General features: G+C 46.0%; 4 protein-coding genes across 4 annotated transcripts; 3 read left to right on the forward strand and 1 right to left on the reverse strand.

Annotated features, from left to right (window-relative positions):
- Positions 1-5368: 5368 nt before the first annotated feature.
- E0L32_003664 (uncharacterized protein) lies at positions 5369-9060 on the forward strand (the record flags this gene model as incomplete). The annotated part of the gene is made up of 3 exons (XM_031137989.1): positions 5369-5414; positions 5477-5615; positions 5682-9060. 3 exons carry the CDS (start codon positions 5369-5371, stop codon positions 9058-9060), a joined length of 3564 nt encoding a protein of 1187 aa, XP_030998434.1.
- A 462-nt stretch (positions 9061-9522) lies between these two features.
- On the reverse strand, positions 9523-11608 carry E0L32_003665 (uncharacterized protein; the record flags this gene model as incomplete). Its single annotated transcript, XM_031137990.1, has 5 exons — positions 9523-9968; positions 10071-10473; positions 10539-10762; positions 10817-10974; positions 11070-11608. 5 exons carry the CDS (start codon positions 11606-11608, stop codon positions 9523-9525), a joined length of 1770 nt encoding a protein of 589 aa, XP_030998435.1.
- A 1339-nt stretch (positions 11609-12947) lies between these two features.
- E0L32_003666 (uncharacterized protein) lies at positions 12948-14653 on the forward strand (the record flags this gene model as incomplete). Its single annotated transcript, XM_031137991.1, has 3 exons — positions 12948-13230; positions 13280-13923; positions 14015-14653. The coding sequence occupies 3 exons, from the start codon at positions 12948-12950 to the stop codon at positions 14651-14653; spliced, it is 1566 nt and encodes a 521-aa protein (XP_030998436.1).
- A 3206-nt stretch (positions 14654-17859) lies between these two features.
- On the forward strand, positions 17860-18685 carry E0L32_003667 (uncharacterized protein; the record flags this gene model as incomplete). The annotated part of the gene is made up of 3 exons (XM_031137992.1): positions 17860-18055; positions 18150-18452; positions 18552-18685. The coding sequence occupies 3 exons, from the start codon at positions 17860-17862 to the stop codon at positions 18683-18685; spliced, it is 633 nt and encodes a 210-aa protein (XP_030998437.1).
- Positions 18686-19702: the final 1017 nt, after the last annotated feature.

Consider the following 19702-nt stretch of genomic DNA (forward strand, 5'->3'; position numbering starts at 1 on the left):
TTAAGATTAACTTAAGCTACTACTAAGAAATAATATTAGAAAATATTATTACCTCTATCTATCTAATCTAATAATCCTAATTAAATATCTAAGAAAACCTCTACTAGCTCTTAGTAATTCTAAATCTCTTAATATCCTAGTCCTACTACTTCTAGTTCTAATAGATAATCTAAAACCCTAGCTAAGTATAGATAGTAAAAATAGCTTTAAAGCTATCTAAGAGCTAGTAGCTAAGTTATTAAAGTAATAAAAGAACTAGAGCTTATTTATAGATATATAGTATTATAAACCTCTAGCTTAAATAGATAGAACTTTCTAAATATCCTTTTAAGTAATCTCTTTAAATAACTATTTAATATATATATTAATCCTATTATACTCTATCTACTTAAGCTAATTAGAATATATCTAATCTAACTAGCTTAATCTATTATTAGTAAGAATAGAAAGCCTCTTAAGAAAGTAATATAGATACTCTTTTCTAAGCTAAGAGTTTAGTTATTCTTTATAATAAATAGCTATCTTAATAGGGTTCTTTAGCCTGATTACCTAATTAGAATCTATAATCTAAAAGATTCTCTTTAGTAATAAGAGTAGGTAGATTTTAAAGATCTTATCTTAAAACTACTCTTTATAATAATAGACTAATAAGCATTCTACTAGGTAGTTACCACCCTAGTCTAGCTAATTAGCCTATAATATAAGTTTAAGTATAAACTAAATCTAGAATACTTTTTTAACTTTAATTTAAAAGCCTATACTAATAGGTCTTTTTATATTCTTTCTCTTTTTATTAATAATAACTATTAGTATATAGCTTTAGTTAATATAGAGGATAAATACCTCTACCTCTATAACTCTCTATACTATAATAAGTATTATAAGAATTATTATATTATTATAGAGGAAATTATTATACTCTACTAGAATATAGAGCTCTTATAGAAAATAAAAAGGCTGGTCTCTTACTATTAAAATATTACTTAATAAGCTAGAAGTTAGTAGTACTAGCTTATAATTCTTAAGATTATTTAGATTACTATATATAAAATCTATAGTTATTATAATAACTAGATTAAAAGTAAAATCCTAAAAAATACTGACTACCTATCTACTATAGAAAAGACTAAAGTGATTATAAAGATATAATTAAAAGCACTCTATTAAGAACTAGATTAAGCTAGAGATATTAGTAGAAAGAAGCTATAAGAACCAGTAAATCCTATAGTCTCTATATTATAATAGAGTATATACTATAATATATCTAATATAGAAGTAAAGATTGCTTAAGAGAAGACTAGAAGCCTAAAAGAACTATTACTAGTAGATCCTCTAGTTCTAGTAGATAAGCCTCTCTAATTTATTAAGAATAATTTAAATATTACTAAAGTAGAGATTAGATCTAAAATAATAGATATTAGCTTAAATAGACTAGTAATACTCTTTATAATATAGACTAAAGAGAATTACTAGCTCTATAATAATATTATTAAGTATCTTATACTAATATCTAAGAACTAGTATATTATTATTAAAATAATTAATAGTAAGATGATTTAAAACTATAAGAATATTACTATAGATATAATTAGCTATTAGAAAGATAGAAAAATAATCTTAAAGACTAAGACTATATTTAATTAGATCTTAGATACTAGACCTATAGCCTAGCTTATATTAATATAAACTAGAATAAAGAAAGCTATTACTTTATATCTTAGCCTTAATAAATTTCTAGTTAATACTATTATAGATATAATTAGATATAGAATTAATATTAAAGAAGTCTCCTATAATAATATAATCTAGTAGATTAATAGAAGGAAGATATAAGATAAATCTTCTATTCTTAACTATAGACCTACTTATTTTTAATATAAGACTGATATATCTATTTTAAAGAAACTACCTATAAAATCATCTATTAAAGATATCTTACTAATACCTACTATAATTAAAATAATAATAAAGAGACTAGTAATAGACTTTAAGGATATCTACTACCTTCTTTTTAATAGTAAGATTAAGACTCTTAAGATAGTATAATAAGATTAATTAATAAATAAGTAGGAGTCTTTTACTCTTATAGAGATATCTTAAGTTCTAATTAATCTAAATAGGACTAAGAAGCTAGTTTATAAGTAGATAAATAGTTATCTTATTAAAAATAGAACTATATACTACTATTAAAGAAATCCTAAGAATCTAATAGCTATATTAGACTCTAATTAGATACTATTATAATCTAAGTCTTATTTAAATAATTATATTATTAAAGCTAAAGAGCCTATAATAGATTTTAATAAGAATTTAAGATATCTAGAAGCTAGCTAGAAAGAATGACTTAATTAGTATATAGATCTTCTTAAGTTTATAGAAATAGATTATTAAGTAGCTATTAAGATATATATATATAGGCTAGAAGTTTAATATATTATATATTAATCTATAGACTAGTAATAGAAAATAATTCTCTTTAAGAAGGAAGATAAGATAGTTAGAATAAACTATAACTAGTTTAATAATAGAGCTTATATAATAAGTAAAGATAAGACTAAGATAATTAATCTCTATTACCTCTCTAGCTATCTTAATCTAAAAGATCTTAAAGACCCTAACTAATAGGATGACTATACTAAAGTCTTTAATAATATTATTAATAAACTAATTTAAATAATATTATAATATATTAAAAGCTAGTTAATTCCTACCTATAATTACTTAAATTTACTAGAATAGAGTATATTACCTATATATCTATCTAAATAGATTAGATAGACTAGATATAATATACTCTATTAAGTATAGAGCCTAACTAAAAAGAAGGTTACTTTATAATAGGTAACTAAGAGAGAGGCCTGTCTTTATAGGTAATAGGCCTTAATCTTAAAGTAATAGTAGAGTAAAGAGCTTAATTAATTATAGATTAGATTTAGTATAGGAATAGAGATTGCTTTTATAATAGTACTACTAGTTAGTTATAGTTATTTAATTAAAGAGTTATAGATATAAAAGCAATAATATTAGGCTTTTATAGAGAGAGGAGTAGAATAGGTTTACTTAGATCAACCTTCTAGATATATATATAGGCTCTTTAGCTTGAAAAATTTATTGAAATACTATACTTATTAGTCTAATAATAAGATTTAGTAGAGAAAAACAATAACACTCTTTTTATAAAGAAGTATATTTAATTAAAATAAGCTATAATATCTTAAACTCTAATTAAAGTTTAATCTTTATAATATAACTACTTCTAGAACCCTAGGACAATCTAGGTAGTGTTATAGTTATTAATAGTCTATTTAGGTTCACTCTTTTTAATATAGGCACTTCTAATTTATCTAGTCTTACTAGATCTCTAATTAGCTAGTAATAGCTTTACTAATAACTTCTTAATCACTTTAATTAAGTTTTAATATTACTTCTATAGCTAATCTATCTTTATAATCTTTTATAGTACTCTCTCTAGCTTTCTTTATAAGAAGGATAGTATATAGACTGGCTTCTTCTCTAGATAAAGAATCTAATATTAGTTCTTATTATACTTTATTCTATAAGAGTAGATAGATCTCTTACTATTAGAAGTCTTATCTTAAAGTATTAATTACTCTATTAATCTTTAAATAGGCTTTATTATTATATTAAATAATTCTTTAGCTAATCTCTTAATTATTATTATTATTATAAGCTATTATTAAAGCTAGTAAGTAAGTATATAGTTATTTAGAATTAACTCTTCTTAATTAAGAGTATTTATATAGATCTAGATAAAGATATTACTAACTTTATTAATACTATTAATAATAATAAGAAAATTCTCTATAGGCTAGTTATCTTAAATATTATTAATATTAATATTCTTAATATATTATAAGGCCTATTTCTATTATTTAATCTATATTAATAGATTAATAGATCTAAATAATTATCTAGCTTATTAATATTAAGCTTAAGCTTATATTCTTATTTTAAAGCCTAATAACTTAAGATATTTCTTTAAGATTATTAATCTTATCTATACTAATCTAATTCTTAGTAATTATCTAATTACTTCTATCTTATTAAAGATCTATATAATTATTTATTATTATTCTTCTAATAACTTATTAAATAGAATTATATACTACTTAATTATTTAATAAATAAGCTTATTTATTTTAATTAGCTTTTTATTCTTCTTCTTATATATTATATTTAGAATCTTCTATTTATTTAACTTTATATTAAAGAAGTTCTTTCTTATTCTAAACTCTAGATATATTATTATTAGTTATTTCTTTTAAAGTATTATTAAGAGAATAGAAGAAGATCTTAAATAATCTCTAGAAGACTTTAAAGTTTAATCTCTATCTAGATTAATATATTTCTAGATTTTATTATCTATAACTTTAAGATAGATATATAAATATTATATATTCTAATCTACTTTATTAATAAGAATTATTATTTAATTATTATTTAGATTCTTTTTAACTATAATATTATAATTAAATAATTAAGAGGATTAATTAAGTAATACTCTAACTTAAATAGAAGATTAATTAGATTATTATTATATTCTAAAGGGTTTTAATTACTTCTTATTAAATTTAACTATAGAAATCTATAACTCTATAGTCTAAATCTTATAATAATTATTCTAGATAGATAGACCTACTCTAATCTACTTAATTAAATATTAATTAGACTTATAACTATTAACTAAGGATTAAATTAATTAAATTCTATTTATTAAGATATCTAATTCTAAGAGAGAAAAGGGGAAGGCCGCTAGGGGGCCGCCGGCCCTTAGGGGTGGCCCTAAAGGGCGGTGTAGTTAGGCAGAGACAGCTCCACATACTAAATTTACCCTGGGGTTGTCCTTAGTGGACCAGCCCCTTCTGACACTCGGGCACCTGCGTTTACCTAGGCGCCCAGTGGTGATCAGATTGCTCACTCAGCTGGTAACGCAAGTACCTCCACAACTTGAGGATAACCCGTGGTAACAGAGATACTTCACTGTCTATTAAACCCATTGACTTTAGGCGGGAGGTAAACCCGTTTCGTGGTACCTCTTGATCATCCCGTCAACTATTCTGAGCCCCCCTGTGTGGCGCTTAGCTGGGCCCACCGCCAATTGTACAAGTAGGGAGGATCTTGCAGGGGGGCATGTTTGGAGGCTGATGCACGACAGAATCATGAGGGTCGTTGCGCCCGTCTCTCTTACGTAGTGAAGTTAACTCTTCGCATGGCCTGTTGGCCTGCTCTTTCTTTCTTTCTTTATTTTGTCCTTGGCTCTTGGTTGTACATTTCTGAACATTTCACTGTTGCTATTGCTACTGTTGCTACTGTTACTACTAGTCTCTATTGTGCTCTCAACCTTGTCATGGGTCCTGCCCGCAATGAAGACCCGATCAATATCCTGTCCCTTGGTAAGCGAACACGCAAGAAATTGATGGTTTAGTGTACACCAAAACTGATATTCCTTGCTCAGATGGGGGAGGAATCAGGGGCGTTTCCGAGCTTGTCATACTCCATGATATCATGCTAGCCATCAAGGAGCGAGACAAGTTGGAGTATCTACCCAAGCCATGCGATTATTTCGATCTCATTGCCGGAACAAGTACTGGCGGGTAAGGCTCGACCTAAGAAGATATTAAAGTCCCAGGCAATGTCCGCTGACGTTACAACTTGTCTAGTCTCGTAGCAATCATGTTGGGAAGGCTCAAAATGACCACTACAGAAGCCCTCGACGAGTACGACAACTTTGCGAAGAATATATTTTCATTCAGAAACAGGAGAGTCGATGTCAAGATCAAATTTGGCGACAAGGCGCTCCAACGGGCCGTGGAGAGCATCGTATCAAAGAGAGGCAGCGATGACATTATGCTGGATCCTCATGGTTCCTCGGAGCGCTGCAAGACTTTTGTCTGCGCCATGCCTACTCTCAACCAGGGTGATCCGATCCTCTTTCGCTCCTACGATATTGAGGGCTACCCGTTCCGGACATGCAAAATCTGGGAAGCCGCTCGAGCCACAAGCGCAGCCCCTCACTACTTCAAGCAGATGAGCATCAAGTCGGATCTAGACACTGTCGAGTATTTCATTGACGCAGCGATCGGCTGCAACAACCCGGCGGCTGTAGCCCTCAAGGAGGCCAGTGAGATCTTCAACAAGTCGCGCCGCATCGGTTGTATTGTGAGCCTTGGAACTGGTACCAAGAGCAAGAATTTGGAGCAGTCGTCGATGTTGATCAAGTATGGAATCCGACTTTTCAACTTGCTCAAGGAGTCAACCTGTGACACAGAGACAGTCCACAGGAGGTTCAAGTCAGACTTTACGGACTTCCCACACACTTACTTCCGCTTCAACGTACCCGGAGGTGCAGAGGATATCAGCCTGGGAGAATGGAGGAAGATTCCCATGCTTAAGGCAATGACAACACGATATCTCGAGGTCGCTGCGAAAGAGGAGGTGCTCAAGGCCGCAGATGTTCTGCGAAAACACGACAGCGAGGGAATTACCTTGGGTCAAGCATGCGACTTCGACAAGGGACAACTCATCCTATCGGACAGGGTTGCGTGCCCAAGGGGCGTCTCCAGTCGGCTTTTCACTGGACGCCGAGAAGTGCTAGAGAGACTTGGAGAAGTCTTCCACAGCCGGCCTGCTGGATCAGGCCCACGTCGAGAGTTCTTGATGTATGGAATGGGCGGTGTTGGCAAGACGCAGATCGCCCTCAAGTTTGGTGAGACCCATGCAGACAACTTCAAACACATGTTCTGGGTCGATGCAACAGACTCTATCACTCTGGACCAAAGTTTTGCATCTATCGGTTTGGAGGTCATGGGACCTCAGGCGGGGTCAGGAGGTCGAGGAACGACGAAACAAGTCCTCAATTGGCTCAGCAAGTCAAAAGATGAATGGTTCATCGTCTTTGACAGCTGCGACGACCTGTCAGTCCTTGACGACTATGTCCCGAACGCCGACCGGGGCAATATTCTCTACACGAGTAGGGACAATAGTCTCCGGCAACGCCTACCCAGAGGCGCAGAGATGGAGATCAGCGAGCTTAAGGAGGACGAAGCCATCACGTTGTTCCTAAAAGCCGCAAGGCAGCCGCCCGAAGCCAGGGAGAACAGGAAACTGGCAAAGCCTATTGTGACGGAGCTCGGCTGCTTACCACTCGCAATCGACCAGGCCGGCTCGTACTGCTTCATGACCAATACGGCATTGGACAAGTACGAGGTCATGTTCAGGGAACAGAAACGCGAGATTCTGCGAGAAACCCGTTTTGAGGGTGCAAATTCCCGAAACAGCACGGTGTATGCATCTTTCGATGTTTCTTACAATGCCATCAGGGCCCTGGCACGGGGCCAGAAGCACTCGTTGCTGGGGCGGGATGCATCCAGTGCAATCCGCATATTGAACTTGATCTGCTTTTACCACTATCAAGGAATCATGGGCGAGATCTTTCAACGGGCCGCCGTGGCGAGACACCGGAGGAACAGGGGGCGACGAACCTGGGCGATACCGTTAGGATCGGGAGAGGTGAGCATCGAGCCCCTTGTACAGGTCAAGGACAATGGGAAATGGGACAACAGCCGGTGGAAAGCGGGAATGCAGCTCCTTGAACGGTTGTCTTTGGTGAAGAAAGACGATATGGGCAATTTCACTATGCACGTCCTGGCCCATGGTTGGGCCAGAGATCGCATGGACAAAACCGACGCCCGTCAACAGGCTCTAGACGCACGCACCCTTCTCTATGACTCTTTGCCAAGCAGCAAATATCCCGACGATCTCATCTACAACCGAAAAGTGATGCCTCACCTCATGGCTTGTCAAGAGATCGAAGAGAGAAACCCACGCGATGACATCGAGAGCTTTTTCAACTACAAGGCAGCAACACCGCTAATACAGGCGGGTCAATTCAACGAGGCAGAGGTGGTGTTGAAGAGAGCTCTGGCGTTGAATGCAGACGAGATGGACGGCGACGGCTATCCCAGCAACTCTGTTCAGACCATGGAGTTCCTGGCCGAGTTGTACGAGGAACAGGCACGTTTCGGAGAAGCAGAACCACTGCGCCTTCAGGTACTGGAGAGGACACAGGCGCAGTACAGTGACCTTGCAGAGAGCACCATAGAGGCCAAAAAGGCGCTAGCAGAGCTGTATCAACTTCTCGACCCAGACAAAGCCGAGGCGTACTATGAACAGGTGGTCGACGCACTGGAGCAGAAGTACGCACATAACCTGGGCCATATAGATGTGGTGCGGGCTAGAAAACGGCTCGCCTACTGGAAAGCCAGCGAAGCAGGGGAGGAGATCCCTCTGCAGGAGTGGGAGGAACTTTACCATATGGCCGTCGAAGAATATGGCGCCTACAGCCGATTAGCGATGGGGTACAAAGGCAATATCGCGAGAAGCCTCATGAACGACGGTAGGTTTGCCGAAGCCGAAGATCTGCTCGTGGAGCTGTACAAGTACAACCGCAATTCCTACGGGCAGGACCACCCCGAAACCGCCCAATCGATGTGCGATAGCGCCGAGATACTGGTATATCAAGGATTGTACGTGTTAGCTGAATGGTTTGCCGGTGTGGCATTCATCATATTCAAGCGGGTTCTCGGTGAGACGCATCCCAAGGCGGTGAGAGCACTCAGTCTCTCAGGAATGGCGATAGCCGGTGCGGGCCACTACGAGGAGGCTGCGCGCAGGTTACGACAGTGCCTCGAGCTGGCGCGAAACAGTGCCTGTCCACTCGAGAAGAAGATCAAGGAATACGAGGAACACCTCCAACAAGCGGAGGAACAGGAGCAGGAAACGGCGGTGATGCAGTCTCAATTCCGGTGGAACGTCTTGCTCACCAGGAAGAAAAGGGGGGCCCAATTTGACGATATTCTCGAAACATTCAGAGAAAGATGGGGGTTCAGTTCTGTTGAAGAGAACGATTTTCTCGGCAGACTTCCGATGGATCACGACATGGAAGCACTTTTTGACGGCAGCCTCCCGATGGATCACGACACGGAAGTAATTCTTGACGGCAGTGCGAATGAGCTTCCACGTGAAGTACTTGACGCATAGGACAGCGAATGCTTACTACCAAATAATCACTACCACCCTCGCCTCTTCTTTCATGATTTATCTCGCTCATCATCGTATTGACATGGGTAAAATGTGCATATGAACCTATATGAAGGCTGCAATTACAGTGCGCTGCTGACCCGAATTACATGTTGGGGAGGAAGACAGAATGTAAAAGACCCCAGAGATAAAGCAAGGAAGTTGAAGGGCTTCTCGTCATTTGAAGACCAAAAAATGTTGAATTACATAGCAGCCCTAAGCTGTCTGTCAACTCGGGTTGCTAGGACTCCGTAAGAGAAGTCATGGTATGTATATGGTATGTATGTTGATCATGAAGAGCAGGACCTGCTCTATTTAGTTCATTCATTCATCATGCCTAGCCCGGATCCCACCTCACCCAATGCAACGCAGCAAAGAAAACGCCGAGTGAAAATGGATGGTAGTCAGCTGGATCCTGCGCCCTCAGGCATCGTCCAGATACCAAGTCGAGTCGAAGCCCTCGTCCAGCTCCTTGGTCGACATGCCGTTCCCCAGGTACCAGAACCTATTCCTCCTCCCCTTGTCGCCGCCGCTCGGCGGCGCGTCGTACACGTACTCGTAGTCCTCGCCGCGGAACGCCTCGAGCATGTGGAAGAAGTGGATGCGGCTGCCCGGGTGCAGCGCCGTGACGGGGCCCTCGGCGCGGCCGCCCTTGAACCACGACCGGCAGCCCGGGGCGGCCCAGGTCGTGCGCGGCATGAACGACGTGATGTGCTCAAAGTAGTCGTCGACGGCGGCCTGGCTCGGCGCCAGGGCCTTGATGCCCTCCGTCTGGCACTTCTTGATGGCGCCCGCCACGTAGGTGGCGATGTGCTCCGACAGCGTGAAGACGCTGCCGTGCCCTATCGGTGCGTTGGGCCCGAGGAAAGCTGTTGTGCGTGTGACGCAAACCGGTTAGCAAACGGTTCGATGTGGCGCAGAGTGTCTGTCTTGTCAAACATGCAGGTCGCAGTAGGGGGTGTGTGACTTACTAAAGTAGTTAGGCAGGCCTGCAATGGCGCACGACATGTACGCCTTGGGCGTCTCCTTGCTCCAGATGTCCTGCAGATTACCGTTGCGGCCTATCAGAGGGAAGCGAGGCGAGAAGGATAGGTCGAATCCGGTAGCGCAGACGATCACGTCGACTTTGACGACCTCTCCTGACTCCATCTCTATACCTTCGGGAACGAACTTCTTCATGCCGCCGGTGAGTACATCCACGTTCGGTTTTGACAGCGCTGTGAGGTATTGTGGCGCGGGCGTCATTCTCCTGCACCCTAGGGGATAGTTGGGGATGAGGGCTTTGCACAATTTTTCATCGCCGCCGAGCATCTTCGTCATGTACTGCTTAACATGTTGCGTGGCAAAAGCCTGCATGGGGCTATCTTTAAGGACCTGTCCAGAGAGCAGTGAGCGGAAGTTCTGCATGCATCTTCAACGAGAGAGAGACTATGACTTACGATGGGGAAGGAGCTGTTCACTTGCTTCTCGATTCCCTTGACAAAGGTGCGGTAGAATTCCGGATCAGACTTGAACTTCTCGATCTGTTCTGAAGTGAAATTCTCGTCTTCGTCGATCTTGATTTGACTCAATAGCTCCGCGGCCCCAGTCATAGCAAATGTCGGAATTCTCGGCGGAATAACCCATGTGGGCGAGCGAATAATATGGACAAGTTTCTGGACATCTGCACTCGGTGTTAGAAGATACGACACCTACCCTTGTGCGTAGTGAGCCTCACCTGGCTGCAGGGCAGGTACTATTTGGATACCAGACGAGCCATTCCCGATAACTGCCACAACCTTATTCTTGTAGTCGAAGTCCTTGGGCCAGTTTGCGGTGTGTATTAGGTCCCCCTTAAAGTTGTGAAGTCCCTCAACATCAGGCCATCTCCACTTGCTACACAGCTTCGTGTTAGCTCACTGCACGCGGAACAATCAAGGGGCTGGCCCTTGGATTTGCTTCATCAGGGTGACAAAAATATAGAGTCTTACTTGAGGATACCGGACGCATCGACAACGAAATTGGCCTGGTCGACAAATTCCTCTCCGGTTTCTAGGTTGACGATGTTGAGCCTCCAAAGGCCTTGGCCCTCGTCCCACTGTGCCGAAGCTACCTGGTGCTTGGTTTTGATGGCGTCGAGCATGTTCTCGTCCTTGCATATCTGACAAAGGTAGGCGCCGATCTCCTCGGCCGGGGAAAAGAAGTTGGTCCATTCCTTGTTCTGCCGCCAGGAGAACTGGTAGCTGTGGCTCGGAACGTCGCAGCGGCAACCGGGGTACCGGTTTTCAAGCCATGTGCCGCCGACGTCGTCGTTCTTCTCGTAGATGATGTGTTCGTAGTTTTGAAGTGTACGGCGGAGAGTGCGAATCATGTTGATACCGCTGGCGCCGGCTCCAATGCCGACGATCCGGACATGTTTGGACGTGCCGAGCGGTTCCTCTCTTACTGAGTAGTCACCCATGTCTGCAGGACTTGGCGGAGTAGGAGGGAGTTCGGGGTTGGAATAGGGAGGAAGTCTGCCTTTCTCCATGGTGACCTACGCTACTTTATGTACTAAAGAAGGTGGACCGGTAGAAGAGGGGGGGAAAGGGTAGGGAGGTGCAGGATGGCAAGATGGGATGAACGCAACCGAGGAAGCTTCCTAACAGTCACTAGCTTCTGGGACAGGAAGACAGTGGAGTGGACCGATGTGGATGTGAATGTGAATGTGAATGTGAAAGTGAAGGAGGAGCGTCACAAGCTATTTATCAAAGAAAGGACGACAATGGCTGCTGGCATCAGGATATACGGAGCTCTGAGTGAGTTGATGCGGGTCATGGAGACGCAACTGTGGTTCCACGCCGAGGCCTGATAGATGAAAAGAGACCAAAAGCAAAAGGACACAGCTGAAGAGATGAGGTCGGCAGCCAATGATAGAAAGCTTCCTATTGAGAGATACGGCAGGATTCAAGCAGGCTTGAAAGAGAAACCAACCCCGACTCACCTCGGGCTGCGATAGACAGGAAACGACGGACCTACCAACTTGAGTAATGTATACGGATGCGAGGCCGAGTCGGACCCGGATCTGCGATTCGCGATCTGCTCTCCCCACCACCAGCGACTCCCTGGACCCTCCAGAGAGAGCTCTGTTGGCTGGTTTACGGAGCCAGGTAGGGGCCAAAGGCGGAGATCTTGACTCCGACATACGGTGGTGTAGAGGAATTGCCATGTGGCTAGGCGTCTGGGGGGAGGGGCATGCGAGCTCCGGTCGGGCCCAAGCTCTTTTACTAGTGGAAACGACCGTTGGATAAGCATGGCAGACAAGAGGAAACAGGATAAAGGGCCAATTGCTAGTGTTGGAGTGAATAAGAGGCGTCCAGTCGGCCAGAGTGGGAAGTCGTAAACCGTCCAACCACAGGAGCAGGATCCGGGGACGGGATATAAGAGCTTCGTGCAGATGCGGGTTTAGTGGCAAATGGGACAGAGGCCTGGGAACAGGGGGGATGCCGTTCTTCTTGCTGGCCCTGCACGAGGGAGACGAGACTTGCTTGCTGCACTGGCCTTGTGGGCTACGGTTTAGGTAGGTAGGTAAGCAGAGCCGATCTTGTGGGTGATTTCCTTGCTTGAGTCTGTCGCATGTCCAAGTTTCCTACATGGCCCGGGCTCGCCTTGTCGTCGCTTTGCCTCTGTCTCTCTTCTCCTCTCCCTCTCTGGCAACCAACCGACTGGCCGGAGCGGCAAATAAAAGCTTAAAGCGGACGGACGATCCTTGACAGCCTGCAGTGCAGTTGCAGGATGCCAATCCTGGTGTCGACACCAGCAGATGTTGCATGCACATCAAGGTTGGATTGGTTTGCTTGATTGGCTGCTCAACGGTCACCAAGCCGGCAATGCCACAAAGACAGTGCGTGGGCCTGACTGACAGTGCGTACTTGGGCCAAGTGGATACTGGACTTTGGACTGCGACCCTGGACCTGCTCAGCTCGAAAGGGCTGCCGTTGTGGCTGCGTCAGCCCAGCCCCACAGGCCTCTTGTCCACTGACAGCGCCCGCCCTGCCTTCAGCAAACCCACTGATAAGATATCCATGGATGGATACCTCACACTGCTCACACTGGTGGCTCGCGGCAAGGACGAGAGCACGGGCACCGCTGCCGAGCGCGGCAAGTTTTTAGGTAGTGTGGGGATGCAGCAATGTTGATCCTGGAGGAATCTTCCAAACAGATCCTAACGTTACCTTACCTCTTCTCGTTCTTTCTTCTTGCGCGAAACTTGCTTCTCAGCCAGACAGGAAGACAGTCGGCCCGCCAAAACGAGAAAGAGGGAAGGTCGTCCTCGTCTCGGTAGGACACGACCAGGGTCAAGGCCGCGCCGTCATGGCCTCCTCCTTCTCCTTCTCCTTTGGCGGAGATGACATAGACGAGGACTCTCAGCTGGTGGCGAGCGGCGATGCTGGGCGTACTCAGATTGCGCAACCACCAGCGCCACCGCCAAGTGCATTCCCTGTTCAGGGGAAACCGATGCTTCCGCCGACAGAGCATCAACTGGCTGACATGCTCTCGAGGCTGCCCTCCAAGATTGCATACAGTACGTTGGCTGTCGAGCTCGGCGGGCGCGAGATGATCCACCTACCGCGCCGCGAGCTGTGGGACGTCCGTGTGCAGCTCATGGCCGAGGACGAGGGGCACGGCGCCGAGAAGGGCGCCGAGGAGCTGGAGCCAGGCCTGGGCGAGCACGACGTCAAGACGGGGATTTACGAGGGCGGCTTCAAGAGCTGGGAGAGCAGCGTCGACCTCGTCAAGGTATTGGCCGAGGAACGCCTCTCCCCAGTCGCCGCCCTTGCCAATTCCCCAGTGAGGGTCATAGAGGTGAGCCACATAGTCCCATCTCGCGATCGCCAATGGTCGGCGCGTTCATGGATGCCTCGAGTAGCGCTGACTGAGATGTGATCGTCTGCAGCTGGGTTGCGGCACGGGACTTCCCTCCATTGCTCTCTTCCAATGGGCATCTGCAGAGCTTGCTGCTCAGAAGAGACATCCGCTGTCCCTCGTGCTTGCTGACTACAACCCGTCCGTTCTATACCTCGTGACCCTGCCCAACATTCTATTGGCATGGGCTCTGCAGCAGCAAGAACACCACCCTGTTCTCAAAGAGGCACTCGCGTCCGAGGGTGAGCTCGATCTCACAGAGGATGTGAAGAGCGCTTTTCAAGCATTCCTGGTTGAACGGCAGATATCTCTCTCCTTCCTCTCGGGCGGATGGTCGGAAGATTTTGTCAACCTACTTTACAGCCCCAATGTCCTACCCCAAGCATTTGCCGAGTCCAACGCAGTGATCATAGGCGCGGAGACGATCTACTCACCGTTCGCCCAGAACCTATTTTCCGAGATCATTCTGTCGATTCTTCGAAAGGAGCATGTTGAAAGACCCAACAACAATGCTACGGCGATCGTTGCGGCCAAGAGGCTGTACTTTGGTGTAGGGGGCTCACTGGATGACTTCGTTGACAAAATGAGGACGTCTGGGGCAACGATCAACGAGCTGCGAGAGGAGACAGAGGGCGTTCGTCGCGGCGTTGTACAGTGCCTCCTCCCGTAGCCGACTCCCTGAGCTGAGCCTACTTTCATGACGCATCGACATTCATCACGGCACTCAAGCCCAACCTACGACCAGAGCCACGAGGCCTCGGCAACCACTGCCAGACCTATCCAGCTCTTTGTCGTCGCGTAGAAGGGTATCTCAGCTCCCTGACCAGCCAGCATCGCAGCTAAGCTCAAGGCGGGCATCTTTTCGCAAACGCGGTCCACTTCTGCCACCCTCTACACTCACACTAGATCATCAGATCTCTTTTCTTTTGGTCAGTGGTTACGTCTGGAGGGTTTGACTCAGTCTATGCTCCAAGCCTTATGCGATCTGCCAAACCTCTCTCCAAGACAGAGCCTGCCGTATCAAGCCAAGGATATTGGCACCTCGTATGTCATCAGCCCACCCTAGATACCCAGCAGCTGGCAAGCAGCGTCTCTGGCCTTCCCTCAAAAGACTTGGTAGAGATATTGCAATGAAAGGGATCCATCATCAGCAACGTACGATGACCACACCCCAGCCGTATATGCAGAACAAGCATGAATGCGCACACCCAAGTCCGTGGCACTTTTGAGTCTTTGGCAAGCTTGACGAGCATCTACAGTGGCTATCGGAGCCGGGACTCGAATGAAGATAACATACTCTACCAAGACCTTGTCCACTGAATCGAGGCAGCGGATGAATCATTCGTGAGATTGTTTTACCTGGTACTCTGCTTGGGCTCGGGTCAGGACAAATCAAAGTACTCCCAGTACTCCCCACGATGGACGTGGAGATAGTTTTCTGGGTCTGTTGCGGGTTGAGGAAGCTTGATCACTCAGGGCGCTGATCATAACGGCATCGGGAAAGAAATCCAACGTGCCAGAACGTCATACCTCCAGCACGCTCTTCTGGGCCTCCAGACAGGCGCTGGCTTGCCGCTTTATTCGATGCACTCTGTCGCGTTTCACAAAGCAAACGAGGGGCTCTGCCTGCGGCAGCCGTGCCTCAGCTGGTTTGGGGTTGAGAGCATCGGTGCTGCCGCCCGGAGGTCCTCGGCCAGCACGAATCGCACAGGTCTGCGACAGAGGCAGGGGACGGAGATTGCCAAGACTTGTCGCTGGTGGAGAAAGCGAGATCTTTCTTCAGTGGAACCATCTCCTCCTCTCTCAGCCCAGTCTGTGTGACGCAGCGCGTGTGTTTGCTGCAAGGAGCAAGTGATGGTCAGATTAGTTGACGGACTGCTAACAGAAGTACTTGACTATCTATCAAGCCCATCAGATTTAGGTAGTGGGATAGCCCTTCCGAGTTCCAGGGCAAGGATGTGACAAGGATACTGATTGTTAAGATTGAGGTAGCTCCTGATGAACTTCCGTCAACTATTCAGACGCCCACTTGAAGGAGAAAGAAGCTGTCGATCTGCCGCCGTAAGGAGCAGGACCCCGTGGGCTCGACGATTGTTGAAGACCTTCCAAGAATGGTTGTTCATTCGCTCCGTTCGCGGTAGAGGTGGTGCGCATGCTGTGCAAGCTTCTTGGGTATCATTTGCATGGAGCAACGGGCAAGAGACACTGGGTTCATTGACGAGATACAGATGCTGGGGAACAATCATGCACTCATCGATCTTGTACTGCCAGAAAGATTGTACGGTTTTACGGTGCATTGTAGGTAGGCAGCCACGAAAGCGGACACGACGCCCATTGCAGTGACAGCGGGCCCAGCGGGCCCTGTGGTGCCCCGGTGCAGATGCAGGTACACGGCCCACAAGGGTCGCATTAGGCCCATAGCAATTTTGCATCGGTGGAATGAACGTCTTGTGCCCAGAGTCTTTGCATTTCCGCCATGTGAAATGGTTCCTTGGCCTGCTTTCAACGTGATAGTCCATGGTAGACACATGGACGGAGTAGGTAGTCAATGGCGGGTATCTGTGTCTGTCGTGGTGGGTTGCTCGTATCAGACAGTTCTACGGGATGCGGCAAGGAGAAAAAGGGGCGAATGGGCGGGATAGCCAATGTGTGCCGAGAGGTGTCATGCAAAGGTGTACGAATGAGACAGGGCTTTTCCGGAGCAGCCGCCTTGATGTTTGCAGTTGCAGTTACATTGAGTACCAAGAGTACCAACACCATCACATCATCGCCACGGGGCCAGCGATGGCTGTGGGCGCACGGCGGCTTGATCTCAAGACAGCATTGCTATTGGACTTTTGTTGACTTGTGCGCGTCCATGAGTGAAATGGATCTTCAGCTTGGAGGCCATGGTATGACGATGCTTGCCCAGCCGGTCTGGAATGTAGGGTCGCGTTGAAACAGCCAGACTGTTGAGCCAGGCCCGTGGCTTAGACGAGGCCACGCAACGGCTGGCGTCTGTCGGTACTTTATTGCAGCATCTCCATGCCACAGCCAGCATGGACGACACCACCCAAAACTAGAAAACCTCGTAAAAGGTGGCTCGCAGCTGTCGAACGAAGCAGCCACTCCAGGCACCATCTTCCCGGGAGAGGCCTTCTAGCTCCGTAGTGGTGGTGGTTCGGGCCTCCTGGACGCTAGCACGGCTAGCAGTGGAAGAGTTGGCGCCGTCTCCAGGCGTCCCCTGCGTCGCCCCCCATTATTAGCGTAAATTATCACAAGGCCCCAGTGGCGCACTAGGCCCGAAAGGCATCACCTTGGGATCGGCTCGCGTCGAATCTGGGCGTGTGTTGCTGGGTTCTCCAAATTGCTATGCAACGGGGGCCACGGGAGAAGCTTGCAGCAAATCTCACCTTCACCCAGTTTCCCTTTTTCCTCTCCTCACCACCCTCGTTCACCAATCTTCCTGGTTCCCTGCCTAGCCAAAGTCAACCTCTTTTTCAATTCTTCATCACGCTCGCTCTGTCTCTTCGACACCTTCTTGTCTTTCTATCAACCTCTTGTAATCTGTGCATCACAATCACTTCGTGTAAGTCTCGCCCCCTTTAAGTCTACCTGAGAGAGACGCGCACGCCAGCTCTGCCTTCGCCAGAGAATCGTGGTCACCCTTCAGCTTTCGAGAACCGCCTGGAATTTGACTGTGACGTGGATATCCTCCCGCTTGCACCTACATTCCAGCTCCTCGCGGTTTCGATATCATCTTCCACCTCTTCCCACTTTCACTTCTGCCCTCCACCTCAAATCGCAGTTCCAAACTCGCGCATATCCTCTCGCCTACCAAAACAACGCATCTGACATCCTCAAACAGCTTTCAGACAAAACCAATAATCCGTCAAAATGAAGTTCCCTACCGCCGCCGTCTTCGCAGTCCTCGCTGCCATCGCCGAGGCCAAGGTCCAGTTCACCAACTCCAACTATGACATTACCGAGGGTGATCCCTTCACCCTGAAGTGGTCCGGCGCCGAGGGCCCCGTCACCATCACGGTCAAGTCTGGCCCCGAGACCAACCTGAAGGACGTCATGGTCATCGACTGTGAGTTGTCAATGCCCTTGGTCCCGCCAACGCGCGACGCGCCAGGCGGATTATCCTGCTCCGATTTACTGACATGATCTCTTGCGCGTCCTAGCCGCCGACTCTGGCACCTCCTTCACCTGGACCCCCAAGGGTCTGCCCTCGGGCACCTACGCCTTTGAGATCAAGGACAGCACCGGCGTCCCCAACTACTCGCCCCAGTTCACCTACCAGGGCACCGGCACTCTGTCCTCCACCGCCGGCAGCTCGTCTGCCAGCAAGACCTCGACCTCTGCCAGCAGCTCCTCCAGCGTTAGCAGCACCATCACCAGCTCCAGCTCCAGCTCCTCCGCCTCGAGCACCAGCTCCTCCTCCTCTTCCAGCCGCAGCAGCAGCAGCTCTAGCAGCAGCAGCAAGAGTAAGTTCCTGATCATCTAACCCGCTTTGCCATTCTGCTTCCTGGGGCAGACGTGGGGGGCTTGGAAAAAGAATCCCTGTACTGACTCAACCTGTGTAGCTTCTTCGAGCACCTCTTCCACCTCCACCCCCACCAACACCAGCCGCCCCAGCAACACCAACGACAGCCAGAACCTCAAGTCTCCCCTGGCCCTGCTCCTCCTCACCGTTGGCGCCCTCGTCTTCTTCCACTAAGAAGCGCGGCAATTCGGCCTGCTCGGTGTGTGAGTGTTTGGCATGTGTACAGTACGTACTCTGGATGGCACGGATCAACATCCCTCCCTCGAACGAATTCTTGTTACACGCAAAGATCTCCTTTATTCTTTGGTGGCATAGCTAGCTAGCATCCTCTCCTTTGTTGTCCTGGAGGTGGTTTTCCCCCCTCTACTTCTTTTTTTTCTTTCTACCTCGAAGCAACGTACATATCTTCGTCGTTCTAGGGAGCCTCAAAAAATCTTCTTGGTGGCTGTAGGTGTTGGTCCTTAATGTCTGATCATGTGGGAGGAGTTTGCCGAACTCCTCGAGGAGGATAGTTGTGTGTGGATAGGGATTGAATTTCAAAAAAAAGACACTCTGCAAAAAGACTTGTTTGCCTCTGCCCAACTTGCGGTGATACCTGGGCCGTTTGTGCCGGTCGTGTGTCCCGTCAGTGCATATGTGTCTGCTTCCAAGCCGTGTGATCTGCTGCTTTCCTAGGTGACACAACTGTGTCTGACAGGCGGCCCGATCTGGGGTACATCACTGATCAGTGGTGGTTAGCTGCAGCAGGATGCATCATCCTTGCAGATGCATCATACTTTGCACATGCCTGCATTAGTACGGCTATTCCGGACCAAAAAGAAAAGAATAAACGAATTGAAAAAAGAAAAGCCACCTACGATCAAGCCCGAACGGAAATTCATCAGGAGATACTTCAATGTTAACAGTGCATATCCTTCTTCTGGGACTTGCAAGAGCTATCCCACTATGTAAAACTGAATAGGTTTAGATGGTCAAGTACTTCTGTTAGCAGCCTGTCGAATAATCTGAATAGCAAAAAAAGTAAAAGGAAAACTCTATGTAGATATGCCAGGGCCGTTTCCAATCAACAGCGTCTATCTTGTGTGTCCCGCTAGCCCCTCCGGTCTATTATGCTGTATTACAACAAGTAGGAGGGGACAGGTAGTATATGTATGATCATGTACAATTCAAGGTAACCTCCAACGCCAGGCA

The sequence above is a fragment of the Thyridium curvatum genome (genome assembly GCF_004353045.1).
Source record: "Thyridium curvatum strain D216 chromosome Unknown NODE_16_length_530760_cov_82.129700, whole genome shotgun sequence".
Taxonomy (NCBI): Eukaryota; Fungi; Ascomycota; class Sordariomycetes; order Thyridiales; family Thyridiaceae; genus Thyridium; species Thyridium curvatum.